This window comes from Globicephala melas, chromosome 15 (assembly GCF_963455315.2).
Source record: "Globicephala melas chromosome 15, mGloMel1.2, whole genome shotgun sequence".
NCBI classification, from domain to species: domain Eukaryota; kingdom Metazoa; phylum Chordata; class Mammalia; order Artiodactyla; family Delphinidae; genus Globicephala; species Globicephala melas.
This window is the reverse complement of record NC_083328.1, coordinates 56,267,901-56,283,218: the sequence shown is the minus strand read 5'-3', so window position 1 is coordinate 56,283,218 and position 15,318 is coordinate 56,267,901. Positions and strand designations below refer to the sequence as shown.

Sequence of the window (15,318 nt, the reverse complement as noted above, 5' to 3'; positions counted from 1 at the left end):
TCTAGCTGTGGCCTGTGGGTTTTCTCTTCTCTAGTTGTGACATGCAGGCTCCAGGGCTCGTGGGCTCTGTAGTTTGCCGCGTGCAGGCTCTCTAGTTGAGGCGTGTGAGCTCAGTTGTTGTGGTGCATGGGCTTAGTTACCCCGTGGCATGTGGGATCTTAGTTCCCTGACCAGGGATTGAACCTGCGTCCCCTGCATTGGAAGGCAGATTCTTTACCACTGGACCAGCAGGCAAGTCCCTACAGCTGATTTTTGTATATTGATCTTTATCCTGGAAATTTATTGAACTCATTTATCTTGTGATTTTTGGTGGATTCTTTAGGGGTTTCTGTGTTTACAAAATCATATCTGCAAATATAGCTTTACTTCTTTCTTTCAAATCTGGATGCCTTTGATTACTTTTTCTTGCCTAACTGCTCTGCCTAGACTCCTCCAGTACAATGTTGAATAAAAGTGATAAGAGTAGGCATCCTTGTCTTGTTTCCCCTTAAGAGGAAAAGCTTTCAGTCTTTCATTAAGTATGATGTTAGTTGTGGGGTCTTTTTGTTTGTTTTTTAAAATTTTTATTTATTTATTGGTTGCTTTGGGTCTTCGTTGCTGCGCGTGGGCTTTCTCTAGTTGCAGTGAGCGGGGGCTACTCTTCATTGCGGTGTGCGGGCTTCTCACTGTTGTGGCTTTTCTTGTTGCGGAGCACAGGCTCTAGGCATGCAGACCTCAGTAGTTGTGGCATGTGGGCTCAGTAGTCGTGGCTTGGGGGCTTTAGAGTGCAGGCTCAGTAGTTGTGGCGCACGGGCTTAGTTGCTCCATGGCATGTGGGATCTTCCCGGACCAGGGCTTGAACCCGTGTCCCCTGCATTGGCAGGCGGATTCTTAACCACTACACCACCAGGGAAGCCAGTTGTGGGTTTTTCATAGAAATCTTTATCAAGTTGCAGAAGTTCCCTTCTGCTTCTAGTTTATTGAGTATTATCATAAAAGAATGTTGAATTTTGTCAAATGCTTTTTCTACATCTATTGAGGTGGTCATGTGTTCTCCCTACCCCTTTATTCTGTCAATAGGGGGTATTACATTGACTCATTTTCCTTTGTTGAACCAACCTTGTATTCCTGGGATAAATTCCATTTAGTTATGATATATAATCCTTTTTATATGCTGCTGAATTTGGTTTGCTAGTATTTTGTTGAGGATTTTTACAACTATATTCATAAGGAATATTGGTTTGGAGTTTTCTTTTTTTATGATGTCATTGACTGGTCTTGATATTAGGGCAATACTGGCCTCACAGAATGAGGATAGGAAACATTCCCATCACTCTTCATTTTTTGAAGTCAAAGAATAGATCCTTTGCAGCCAGTTAAGCCGACTGTGCTCTTTTCCCCATGGGGGCCTGGTGCGCAATGGCTGCAAACAGCAGCCTCCTCGGTAGTGTATGCGGCCTGTTGCCTGTATGGGTTGCCCTAAGGGACCTTGGAGACAGCCCTTTCCAGTGGACATTAATGACTGGCATGCTGTCCCCAATCTAGGCTCCAGACAGGTATGCATGGTGCCTTTGGAAAGCCCCAGGGCACAGTGGCCAGGGTCCACATTGCCAGGTCATAATGTCCATCCGCACCAAGCTGCAGAACAAGGAGCATTTGATTGAGGCCCTCCGCAGGGGCAAGTTCAAGTTCCCTGGCCACCAGAAGATCCACATCTCCAAGAAGTGGGGATTTACTAAGTTTAATGCAGATGAATTTGAAAACATGGTGGCAGAAAAGCGGCTCATCCCAGATGGCTGTGGGGTCAAGTACATCCCTAATCGTGGCCCCCTGGACAAATGGCGGGCCCTGCACTCATGAGAGCCTTGGCGCTGCCCCCTCCCTACCCATGCCCACCAATAAACCCTACTTTCTTGTCAAAAAAAAAAAAAAAAGAATAGATCCTATCAGCCCTGTCAGAAACAGGGCTAGGACATACATTTACTGATTGGTCAGTCTGTAGATACTTGAGTTTATTTGTTTTACATGCTATTGATGGCATCTGCAGAGAACAAAAGGAAGCCGGGTCACGGCATTTCAAAGTAATTTTTTGCAGCTTGAGGAACAGCAGAAGCTTCAAGTTTGTGGGTGCAGTAGGGGCATCATAATGTGAAGGCTCCAGACTCAGAAAGATAGGGTCACCTTCTTTCTCCACACTCAGAAGCTAGAGGACATGCCCATTTTCCTCAACTTTCTTAAACCTCAATTTTTACAAAAGCAAAATAAGGAATAATACTTACATCACCTAAATTTTTTAAAGTGTCAGTTCCCTTGCTCTTAAGATAAATTATATGAAGAAACAGACATCTTGGTAATTTTGCCACCTTGTATACATGATTCCATTTTCTTTACACTGAGATTATACCCATAAATAAAACAAATTTCAAGGGAAAAATGGCTTTTAGTGACCATAGCATATATACTGGAAAGAAGCCTAATTTTCTAGTATTCACAGAGTGCATGATCCCTAAAATGACCAAGAAGGAAGGATTTGACAATTTTCAAGAGGTTGACACAGTCTATAAATTTACCTCAAAATGCAAGCTAGGGAGTGGAGAGTCATGTGGGGAAGACAACGTCACACAATGAAAATGACCCACAGCCCAGGGAATTTAGCCAAAATGATTTTCTTTTAAATATACAATCATTCTTTGATGGTGGTAGTGAACACTAATATACCTTTCCTTGAATAGTTACGAGGATAATCATATCTTTTGCAAAGGCAGCATTCCCAGTTCAGACGTGTCATTTAAGGTTGGAATCTTTAAAAGCTATGAAAGCACTCTAAACATGGCTGTGCTGCTCAGGAAAGATCTGACTTTCTTGTTCCAAACTGAAGTGCAGTGGGACGTCCGTTCCATGGCCCTCATATGTTAGTGTGCTCAGCCCTTTACTGTCCTTGCCTCACTGGCTTATGACTTTCTTTCCTGTGGGATCAGTGCTCCTTGAGGGCAGGGAGGGACTATACTTTGCCCACTCAATCTCTAGGGTCCTGTATACTGTCAGCTCCCTATACATGCTTTGGGGTTTTTTTTAAACTATTTTTGTAAAACAATTTTTACAATTTAAACTGAGGGACGAAACTCAGTTGGGCTCTAAGTATTCATATTATAATTTTAAAATTAATTTGAGTAATGTGATTTATAAGAAGATTGATCAGTAATCCTAGAAAGACTGAGAGGGTTTATACCTCCTCCTACATAAGAAAGGGATGTGGCAAAACTTGTACCACCAGACCTCCTCCTCACTGGACCAAAGGGAAGGGAATGAGCTTGTGGGGAGGTGAGGAGAAGGAAAAGATGTTCCTAACTTCATTTTACACAGGGGGGCAACTCCAATGGGGTTACCTTCCTACAGTCTCTTCTTGTGGAAAGTAGGGTAGAGCAGGGCCATAGCATGTCTGCCACATGACTTCTCACCCACTCTCTGCCTGATCCAGGAAAACTGACCTAAAGATGACTGTTCCTTGTCCTTGTGCAGCTAGGATCCCACCTTCTGCTGAGATGCAGGAGGGAGCAGGTTCTCCTTCCCTTTCTGTATGTATAGGCAATATCACCCTGACAGAAGTGGGGATGGAACCAAACATGTTCAAATTTAGAAGCTATATGGATGGCTGTATCACTGTACTGTACTGTAGATGTGGGCTCAGGGTTCTGATTGGCCCACATGGCCACAGCAGGTGGATGAGGCCTTCTCTGGGAGAGTGGCAGGATAGAAAGAATACAGTACAGAAAAAATATTTGAAGAAATAATGGCTGAAAACTTCCAAAGCTTGGTGAAAGACAAACCTACATATTTATGAAGCCAAAGAAATCCATGCTGAGACATATCATAATCAAATTGCTGAAAACTAAAGACATAGAAAAAAATCTTGAAAGCAGCCAGAGAAAAATGACACATTATGGATAGGAGATTGATGATTCAAATGACTATGAATTTCTCATCAGAAACCATGGAGGTCAGAAGGAAGTGGCACAACATTTTAAAAACGCTGAAGGAAAAGAAATAACCTAGGAATAAAGGTGAAATAGGGGCTTCCCTGGTGGTGCAGTGGTTGAGAGTCCGCCTGCCGATGCAGGGGACACGGGTTCGTGCCCCGGTCTGGGAGGATCCCACATGCCGCGGAGCGGCTGGGCCAGTGAGCCATGGCCGCCGAGCCTGCGCGTCCGGAGCCTGTGCTCCGCAACGGGAGAGGCCACAACAGTGAGAGGCCCGCGTATCGTAAAAAAAAAAAAAAAAAAAAAAAGGTGAAATAAAGACATTCTCAGATGAAGGCAAACTAATAGAATTCATAGCCAGCAGATCTGCTCTCAAAGAATTGCTAAAGGAGGTTCATCACATAGAAGGAAAGTGACATAAGAAGGAAACTTGGAAAACTGGGAATTAAGAGCAACAGAAATGGTAAATATTTGGATAAATATAACAAACTATTCGTCCCCTCCTGAATTCTTTAAAATATATCTGATGGTTAAAAGTAAAAAATGTAACACTGTCTGATGCCATTTTCAATGTATATAGGTGTAATATGACACTTACTGTATAAAGGAGTAAAAGTAAAGGGATCTATATGGTGATAAGGTTTCTACATTGCAAATGAAGTGCTAAAAAATTGATTCTAGGTATTTATTTTGTAATCCCTAAGTAACCACTAGAAAATTATACAAAAAGATAAAATCACAATAGATAAAATACTAAAAATGTTCAAATAACCCAAAAGAAGGTAGGAGGAGACAAAGGAATAAGAAAGAGGGGCAAAAGCGGAAGATAAATAGTAAAAGAGTAGACCTAATTTCAAACACATCAATAATTGCATTGAACATAAATGGTCTAAACACATCAATTAAAAGACAGGTTGGCAGGGTGGATTAAAAAACATGACCTAACTATATGCTGTCTATAAAAACACTTCAAATATAAAGACATAATGTGTTTACAGATTAGAAAACTCAACATGGTAAAGATACCAAATTTCCCCCGATTTATATATTTGATGCAATACTAATCAAGATCCCAGCAGGATTTTTGTTGTTGTTGTTTGTGTGTGTACAGATAGACAAGCTGCTGTTACAATTTACATGGAAGAGCAAAGGAACCAGACTAGCTAAAACAGTTTTGGAAAAGAAGAATAAAGTTGGAGGAGTCATATTACCTGATTTTAAGACTTGCTATAAAAATACAGTAATCAAGACTGTGGTATTGGTGAAGGGACATAGGCATAGAAATCAATGGAACAGAATAGAGAATCCAGAAATAGACTCACAAAAATATGGCCATTTGATTTTTGATAAAGGTGCAAAAGAAATTAAGTGGAGAAAGCAACCATTCACCATAACCAGAGCTGGGGACACTGTGGTGAACAAATCAAAGACTAAATGCAAATGACAAGCAGATCACAGACTAATGTCAAGGCTCTCAGGCTTTTCTTAAAAAAAACCCCATATCTGGCAATAGTTGGCAATAGCCTACATTCCCCTATGGTAACAATTAGCTAGAGCTGAGTGCTGACAACTTCTTTAACACAGGACCTTGCATGCCCCAGTGTGTCACAGCTTCCATGGCACTTTTCTGTTTCTCTTGATACCAAGACTCCATTAGATGCAATTTATTTATTTATGTTTGTTCTGTTTTTTTATAACTTTTGGCCACACCGCACAGCATGTGGGATCATCCACAGATTCAAACAACCACAGACCGTGTAATACTGTAGTATTCACTATTGAAAAAAATCTGCGTATAAGTGGACCCGTGCAGTTCAAACCCATGTTGTTCAAGGGTCAATTGTACTTTTTTTGTTTTTCTGTACGTGGGCCTCTCACTGTTGTGGCCTCTCCCGTTGCGGAGCACAGGCTCCGGACGCGCAGGCTCAGCGGCCATGGCTCATGGGCCCAGCCGCTCCGTGGCATGTGGGATCTTCCCGGACCTGGGCATGAACCCGTGTCCCCTGCATCGGCAGGCGGACTCTCAACCACTGCGCCACCAGGGAAGCCGTCAACCGTACTTTTTAGATTTTTTTTGCCACGTGGCTTGTGGGATCTTAGTTCCCTGATCAGGGATTGAACCTGGGCCCTTGGCAGTGACAGCACGGAGTCCTAACCACTGGACCTCCAGGGAATTCCTCAACTGTATTTTTAAAATAATATATTAACTTACTTTCCTTCTTTAAAATTAAGAACATTATATATGAAATTAATATCCCTTTTGACCAACTTCCCCTAATCTTTTCCCTCTTCTCTCCTCCTCTGTGTGATCATTATGCATCCTTTTCAAACACTAAGCAGTATGCATATAAATCCATGAAAAATGTGTTTATCTTAGTTTACATACATGATATAAACATTTATATCATTTTGCAACTTGCTTTTTCAAGATTCCGTTAGAGATCTATCTAGGTTGACGTGTTTATAGATGGAGCTTGTTCCTTAATTTTGCCTGCCGTATAGTACCTCACTGTATGAATCACTGTATCAGGTTTCCTTCTTTTCCTCCCTCCCTCCCTCTCTTGATGGATAATCTTCCAGTGTATCATGTTTTATTTATTTGTCACACTACTGATGGACATTTAGCTTGTCTCTGATTTTCCACTATTATAATTATTCACTAATAACGTTATTCATATTGAAATTATGTGTGCTTACACAGGAACAAGCTATGTATCATTGTATAATTAGGCCACAGGAATGCACACACACAAAGAAGTTTGACAAAATAGTTTCAACACAAAGAAGTGCATCAAAAAAGGACCAAACTGCGAAAAGTACATGACTGGCCTCTGGAAACAAGTTGTAGAGCAAGGTTAGGTTTTCTTGGGCACAGTGAAACTGGAATTAGTGGGTGCGGTTGGGATACTAACTCTGATGAGTAATGATGTAACACAATTCACTTATTCAGGATAAAGATTCTAAACTAATGGGTCAAACCAATAAGGAAGACTTCTATTCCTGACAAACATGGTTATTCAGTATTGTTAATGTATGTCAGAATTAGATCTTTTCATTTATGGTCATCAAAAAGACTCCAAACAGAAGAGGATCACTTTCTGTTACTGTTTTAGGAAAAATTTAAAAATCAAACAGTATTTGATGCTTGAGTTTAATCCAAGGTTAGTTCTGAAATGCTGTACCATATCAACTCTTTGATAAAAAACATGCAGAAAGAGCAAAGGAGGGACTTCCCTTGGTGGCACAGTGGTTAAGACTCTGAGCTCCCAATGCAGGGGGCCTGGGTTTGATCCCTGGTCAGGGAACTAGATCTCATATGCATGCCACAACTAAGGAGCCCACCTGCCGCAACTAAGACCCAGTGCAACCAAATAAATAAATATTTTAAAAAAAGAGCAAAGGAGCAGTAGATAATTTCAAAGTGTTCAACAATAATATAAATCATTATTTTTTTTACTATTATTCAAATAATTTCACAACTTAACTCTCTTTGAAGAGACTGGTAATGTAGCTTCACCACAGTTATGCTATATAAAACATAGATATGACAGTGTGTAGCTTTTCAAGTCCTTGCTTTAAACACCAATTAAAAAACTCAGAAAGGGTGGAAGAGAAAGGGCCCTAAAATTAAAAATAAAAACTCTGAGCATTTGAAATCAGTGGCAAGACAAGGAATAAAATAAACAAGAATTACTATAGACTACGTGTCTTAAGGTGCATAGCAGGATAAACACACACATCTGTATATAGCTTAGAAAGCATAACAATATAGTGAACACCCCAACCACGCAACCTCATTACTAGACAAGTCCAAGAGTTCATATCTCTCCCTATAGCTCTTCCCTATTCCATCCCTCTGTCTCACCTCCCCAAGCCCCCACCTTCATGAAGTAATCACTGCCTTGTTTGTGCCATTGGTAAGAAAGGACTTCTGGGAACATTTTCAAGAGTGAAATTAGTGCAAATTCATCTTGAGTAGAAAAACTTGCTTATATCTATCTCCTACTCGTATAGCATGGACAGCAAGCAGCATCCCTGCTGCTATGAAATCTTACACTGACACCATTCCTATTAAAAATGGGTTATTTTACACTCTTATAAGTCTTCACAAAATTGATTTTTATGTGACCTCACCCTCAAATATTCTATTAAGCTGATCAAAATAAGCCCAATTTTTTTCAGTGTGTGAAAATATAGATGTTTAAGCATACCACTTCTGTTAGCATATACTCAAGAGCAGATTAAAATACTTATAGGCAACTTACCTCATGTAAATTCAGTTCTTTTACTTTTTCTTTTAATATAACCTGTAAGACAAAAAAAAAAGTATGCTTTTATGCCCATTTAAATCTGTAATTTAAAAGATTTCTCATTGTTCTTACAAATATTTTTCGTTTCTGTATATAGCTCATTTCACCTCATATTCAGTATTAGAGAGAATCTCTTACAGTTTGAGATAGAACATTTTAGCAACATTCTTTTAACTTGAGCAAGGTGTAGTATTCTCCTGAAAAGCAATTTTAAAATCTCTTTGAGAATAGATTAAATTTTGGGAGAAGAAATTAACACATGCCTATCTGGAGTATGTGCTAATATGCGGGGAAAGTAAATGAGATTGCTTGCCTCATGATTTGGTAAAACACAGTATTGACTCATGGGACAGACTGGTAATTTATAAAAGACTGAAAAGTAAGGTCAATCTTAATTTTGGAAGCTTTGCTTATTATTATACATCAGTATCCTCAGAAAACTAGCTCTATCCAGAATTATGTAAATAGGTTTAAAACTCATCCAGGTGCTGTCCCTAACCTGACTCTGTGGTAACTGGATATCAGTTAAAAATAATGCAAAATGACAAGAGGGCAGATGACTATTTAAAAAGAACATCTCTAAACAAATAGGACCTAATCAAGCTTGAAAGCTTCTGCACAGCAAAGGAAACCATAAACAAAATGAAAAGACAACTTAAGGACTGGGAGAAAATATTTGCAAATGATGCCACTGACAAGGGCTTAATTTCCAAAATATACAAACAGCTCATACAACTCATTAACAAAAAACAAACAACCCAATTGAAAAATGGGCAGCAGACCTAAATAGACAGTTCTCCAAAGAAGACATACAGATGGACAACAGGCACATGAAAAGATACTCAACATCACTAATTATCAGAGAAATGAAAATCAAAACTACAATGAGGTATCACCTCCCACCAGTCAGAATGGTCATCATTAAAAAGCCTACAGATAACAAATGCTGGCGAGGGTGTGGAGAAAAGGGAACCCTCCTACGCTGTTGGTGGGAATGTAAGTTGGTGCAGCCACTATGGAAAACAGTGTGGAGGTTCCTCAAAAAACCATTTGAGACAAAAATTGAGACAAAAAGATTCATTCCTTTAGAAAACTAAGACATTCATCTCTGTATATTAAATCCCACACGAGACCCATGTGTGGTTACCTGTGGACATCAGTGTGGACATCTAAGGAACTCACCAATGAGCTCAGATTTCAAAGAGACATGGATAAAAAGATATGTAATCCTAAAATGACGACATGGTCTGTAACATCAGTGTCAGCAAGATTAAAGACCCAAATAAACTGAAGCTTGGCCCCCGCCCCCACCTCTCCCCCCCTCCTAAATTGCTATGGACGACAAAAATAATTTCATGCTCAGGGTCAAAAGAAAATTAAGGAACACCTAGGCCCACTGTTTGGTATCAGTGGTAAAATATTAATGGATGACGCATGGAAGAAAAAACAAATTTTACTGGCTTTCAAGAAAAGCTAAATTTATTACCTTAAAGAACATATCAGCAAAGGGATAGTACAAAGGGCTAGGAGTTAATAGCAATGACTGAAGTATCTGGACTTCCAGTAGTGTGATGTGAACTAACATTTAAAACACAAAGGGGAGGAGATGAGATCAGTATAATACAGCTGGTTACCTCTGAGGAACTAGTATGTCTTCTAATGAAGAAGGTAAAAATTTCATTTAATGGAATCTCTGAACTCCATTAGGATGATAGTAAGTTCAAGGATTTTAAGCTACAGCATTTCTCTTTACCAAAATATTGGCCAAAGTTCCCTGTTACGTTATATTATTTTATCATTTGAACTTTCTGTAACTTCAAGTAATACTTAAGAGAAGCCACCACAATAAGCCCAGGCACTGCAACGAAGAGTAGCCCCCACTAGCCGCAACTAGAGAAAGCCCGTGTACAGTAACGAAGACTCAACACAGCCAAAAAAAAAAAAAAAAAAGGAACACTTGAAGTATTTTGTATGGCAAATTGGCAAGCAAAATGCTAAAATGAACACAAGTAAATCTAGTCCCAGTTTAAAATATGAGTGGAAACCTGAGGTCTCATTTTTTTGGTGAAGAACATGATCAAAGCTAATCTTAAGTAAATCTCTCTCACCTGTTTGTAGGCATAAAATTCTTTGTGTGCTTGATGTCTTAGCCTAAAAGACAGAAATGAGAAATGCAATACTGAGATTTCCATATAAGAATTTGACAAAAATTTTAAAACTGCTTATTTTTGGTATTAATTTATATCATTTATGGTTTAAAATCCAGAATCTTTATTCTACAATACACTCAAATGACATATCTGTTACCATGTTATGAGAAAGTGACCAGTGAACCATAGAATGTTATCCAAATATATAAGGTCAAGTGAAATCTCATTAAAACAAAATCTCAAATATTTTAAAGAAGGCTCAATTTTTTATATTGACAATAGTCCACTTATTTCAATAATATTTAATATATCACATTTTTCCTAATTAAAAAATTGAGGTATCAATATAATATACATCTAATAATGTGCAAAAGCCTCAAGAATACAGATAAGTATTAAAAAAAATTATACACACCACTGTAACTATCACCCAGATCAATACATAGAACATTTCCAGCATCCCTGAAATGACTCTTCCCAATCAATATTCACCCCTAACACTATCCTAATTTTTATCATTGTAGATTAACTATGCTTGTTTTTGAACTTCACATAAATGGATCATTTGGTATATACTCTCCTGTGTTGGCTTCTTTCAGTCAACAATTACTTGTGAAATTCATCCATGTTGTTGCAGTAATTATATTTTTGACTGACATATAGTGTTCCATTTTACGAATGAATATAAAACTATCCATTCCACTGTTGACAAGTATTTAGGTTACTTCCAATTTGGGGCAATTATGAATCAAGCTGCTATACAAATTCTTCTACATGTCTTTTAGTGGACATATAGACTCATTTCTGTTGAGTGAGTATCTAGGAGTAGAATTACTGGTCCAAAGTGCTTGTACCAGTTTTACTCCTATGGGTAGTGCATGAAAGTTCTAGTTGTTCACATCTTTGCCACAGCTTGGTAGGGTCAGTCTAAAAATTTTTAGCCAGTCTGGTGGGTGTTCAGTGGTATCTCATTTTGGTTTTAATTTTGCATTTCCCAAATGATGTTTAAGACCCTTTCATATGCTTATTGCCTGTTTGGATATTTTCTTTTACGAAATGCCTGTTCAAGTCTTTTGTCCATTTAAGAAAATGAGTTGACTATATTTTTCTTATTGATTTGTAGGAGCTGTTTAAATATTTTAGATGCAAGTCCTCTGTTGGGTACTGCAATACTCGATGGCTTGCCTTTTAATTCTCTTAATGTTATCTTTTGATGAACAAAAGCTTTTAATTTAAAGCTTTTTAATTTAATTTGTGTCCAGTTAAAGAAATCTTTGCCAACCCCCAGATAATGAAGATAATTTCTTGTGTGTATCGTGAAAATAATTTGTTATTTTACCTATCACATTGAGGTCTATGATCCATCTGAAATTAGTCTTTATGTATGATGTGAGGTAGAGGTCAAAGTTCTTTTTATCCACATGCAGATTTTCATTTGACTCCTTTATTGAAGAGACACTTCTTTCCCCACTGTGTTGCAATGGCACATCTGCTGTAAGTGAGACCAATGTGTGGTTCTGTTTCTAGAGTTTCTGTTTTATCCCACTGGTTTATCTGCCCATCCTTGTGTACTGGGTTGAATCGTGTCCCCTCAAAATTAATGTCAAACTGCTACCTCAGAATGTAACCTTGTTTGGAAATAGCATCTTCACAGACTATTTAGTAGTTAAAATGAGGTCACATTAGGATTAGGGTAGACCATAAATCCAATATGACTGTTGTCCTTAGAAGAAGAGGAGAGGATATACAGAGACACAGGGAAGAAGGCCAGGTGAAGACAGAGGCAGAGACTGAAGTGATGCAGCTACAAGCCAAAAAATATCAAGGATTGCTGACAACCACCAGGAACTAAGAAGAGGCAAGGAAGGATCCTCCCCTAGATAGCCTTCAGAGGCAGCATGGCCCTGCCAACACCTTAATTTCGAACTTCTAGCTTCCAGAACTGTGAGAGTTTGATAAATTTCTGTTGTTTTAAGCCATCCAGCTTGTGGTACTTTGTTACAGCAACCCTGGGAAACCAATGCATCTTGTGTCAATACCATGCCAGTTTAAAAAAAAAAAAAACACCTTTTATTTTGAAATGGTCTTATAGGAAAGTTGCAAAAAATATCAGAGTTCATATATACTTCTCTCCCCAGTTTTCCAACATTCACATCTTACATAACCATAGAACAATGATCAAAAGCAGGAAATTAACACTAATGTTTTGATATTAATACTCGTATAGTATTCACCAAACAGACTTTGTTTGAATTTCACCAGTTTTTTCACTAATGTTCTTTTCCTATCTTGTGATCCAATCCAGGACCCCAGCCTGCATCTAGTTGTGTCTCCTTAGTTTCTTCAAATCTGTGACAGTTCCTTAGTTTTTCCTTGTTTTTCAGGATTTTGACATATCGACCATGATCACTTGGTTATGGCAATGTCTACTGGGTCTCTCCACTGTAAAGTTACTATTTTCCCCTTTGCAACTGATCAATATCTTGGGGGAGACACATTGAAACTATGAAAATATCCTATATTTTTCTCAAGCTTTTGCCCACTGATTTTAGCATCCATCTTGCTTGCAACAATTCTGCAGTGTTTGCCTGGTGGTGGTTTTGTAGTTCCCTAATTCCTTGTACATTAACTGGGATTCTTCTGTAAGGAAGAGATGCCCCTTCTCCTTCATTTATTTATATCAGCATGGACTCATTTGTGGTAGTCTATGGGTTATAATTTAATATGATCATTATTTATTTTGTTGCTCAAATTGATTTAGGCTTTTAGGCCCTCCTTCAGGTTGATTCTTATATCCTTTCAACATGCCCTCATCCTTTCCCATGCATTTCCTAGCTCACTGGCACCAAAAGATGTTACAAGCTCATCTTGTATTTTCCATGCTCCAGTTGTGGAATTAACCACTTCTTTCAAAGAGCCTTGGTTCCTTTTATTGGAGAATAATATTTAGAAACCAAGATCTGGGTGCTAGGTGAATAGCACTCTGTTTTAAGTACTGGAGTTTGGAAAAAGTCTTGGGTCCTCAAGCTTTGTTCTTAACTACTTTGGCTATTCGTGGTCCTTTGCATTTCCATATAGATTTCATGAGCTTATCAATTTCCACAAAAAAAATCTGTTGGGATTTTGACGGACACTGTGTTTAATTTATAGATCAATTGGGGGAAGAACTGACATCTTTGCAAGATTGCGTTTCCAACCTGTGAATATAGCATACTCTATTTATTAGATCTTCTTTCTCTGTACACATTTCTACGTAGAACACTTATATATCCTTCATTAAATTTATTCCTAGGTATTTGGTAATTTTTGATCTACTATAAATGGTATTTAAAATTTTTTTATGTTCTAATTCTTTGTTGCTACTACATAGAAAAAAATTCAATTTTTGAATATTGATCCTGTATCTAGTAACTTGCTAAGTTCACTTATTAATTCTAAACATCTTATCTGCAGAATCTTTTGGATTTTTAAAATACACAATTATTTTGTCTGCAAATAATAACAGTTAAAACTCTACCTATTTAATCTTCACATATTTCACTCTTTATTCTTTTTTTTTTTAATTTTTATTTTTTTGCGGTACGCGGGCCTCTCACTGCTGTGGCCTCCCGTTGCGGAGCACAGGCTCCGGACGCGCAGGCTCAGCGGCCATGGCTCACGGGCCCAGCTGCTTCGCGGCATGTGGGATCTCCCCGGCCCGGGGCACGAACCCGTGTCCCCTGCATCGGCAGGCGGACTCTCAACCAGTGCGCCACCAGAGAAGCCCTCACTCTTTATTCTTTATTTCACTTCTTTTTTTTTCCTGCACTGGCCAGGACCTCCAGTACCAATATTAAATGCAAGTGATGGCAGTGAATGTCCTTATTAATATGTTACTACTAAATACGATGTTTTCTCTAGATTTTTTGTAGATAACCCTTGATTCAAATAAAGTTCCCTTGTATCCTAGTTTTAGACTTAAAAAAATCATGAATAGGTATTAATTTTTGTCAAGTGCTTTTTTTCCCTTTTTACTGTTAATGTGGAATACTGTATTGATTGATTTTCAAATGTTAAAACAATCTTCATTTCTGGAACAAAACTCCACTTGGTTGTGGTGTACCACCTTTTTGTACATCCTTGAATTTTATTTACTAATATTTTGTTCATGAGAAAGATTAGTCTATAATTTCCATTCTTGTAATGTCCTCGTCAGGCTTTGGAATCAAAATTATCTGGCCTCATCGAAGTATCTCTTCTATTCTCTGGAAAAGTCATATAAGAGTGGTATTTTTTTGGGCTTCCCTGGTGGCGCAGTGGTTGAGAGTCCGCCTGCCGATGCAGGGGACGCGGGTTCGTGCCCCGGTCTGGGAAGATCCCACATGCCGTGGAGCGGCTGGGCCCGTGAGCCATGGCCGCTGAGCCTGAGTGTCCGGAGCCTGTGCTCTGCAACGGGAGAGGCCACAACAGTGAGAAGCCCGCGTACCGCAAAAAAAAAAAAAAGAAGAGTGGTATTTTTTCCTTAAATGTTTGGAGAAATTCACTGGTGAAGTTACCTGACTTGCAGTTTCTTTGTGGAAATGCTTTTATTATTACATATATAATTATTAATATTTTATATTTCTTCTTGACTCAGTTAAAAATGTTATTATTCTTTTACTTGTATTCACATAACATACAATTAACCATCTTAAAACTGTATAATCCAGTGGTACTTAGTGCAGTCACAATGTTGTGCAACCACTAGTTCACTCTAGTTTCAAAACTTTTTCATCAAAAAAAATCTGGTACTCATTAAGTAGTTGGTCCCCACTCCCCCGTTCCCTGGTAATCTCTAATCTGCTTTCTGTCTCTATGGATTTGCCTATTATGGATACATTACATAAAATAAATCATACAATATGTGACCGTTTTGTGTCTGGC

At 38.5% G+C, this 15,318-nt stretch overlaps 1 protein-coding gene and 1 non-coding gene across 2 annotated transcripts in view; one reads left to right on the top strand and one right to left on the bottom strand.

The window, feature by feature from the left end:
- Window positions 1-15,318, bottom strand: part of RNF24 (ring finger protein 24) — a 141,627-nt gene that overhangs the window by 11,695 nt on the left and 114,614 nt on the right. Inside the window, exons 3-4 of the mRNA XM_030847472.2 lie at window positions 10,375-10,417; window positions 8,222-8,263 (exon numbers count right to left, since the gene is read on the bottom strand). Coding sequence (XP_030703332.1) covers window positions 8,222-8,263; window positions 10,375-10,417 — 85 coding nt within the window. The remainder of the gene's footprint in view (window positions 1-8,221; window positions 8,264-10,374; window positions 10,418-15,318) is intronic.
- On the top strand, window positions 1,346-1,480 carry LOC115847585 (small nucleolar RNA SNORA70). Its single transcript, XR_004037411.1, has one exon. It is a non-coding gene; the product is annotated as a small nucleolar RNA SNORA70 (small nucleolar RNA).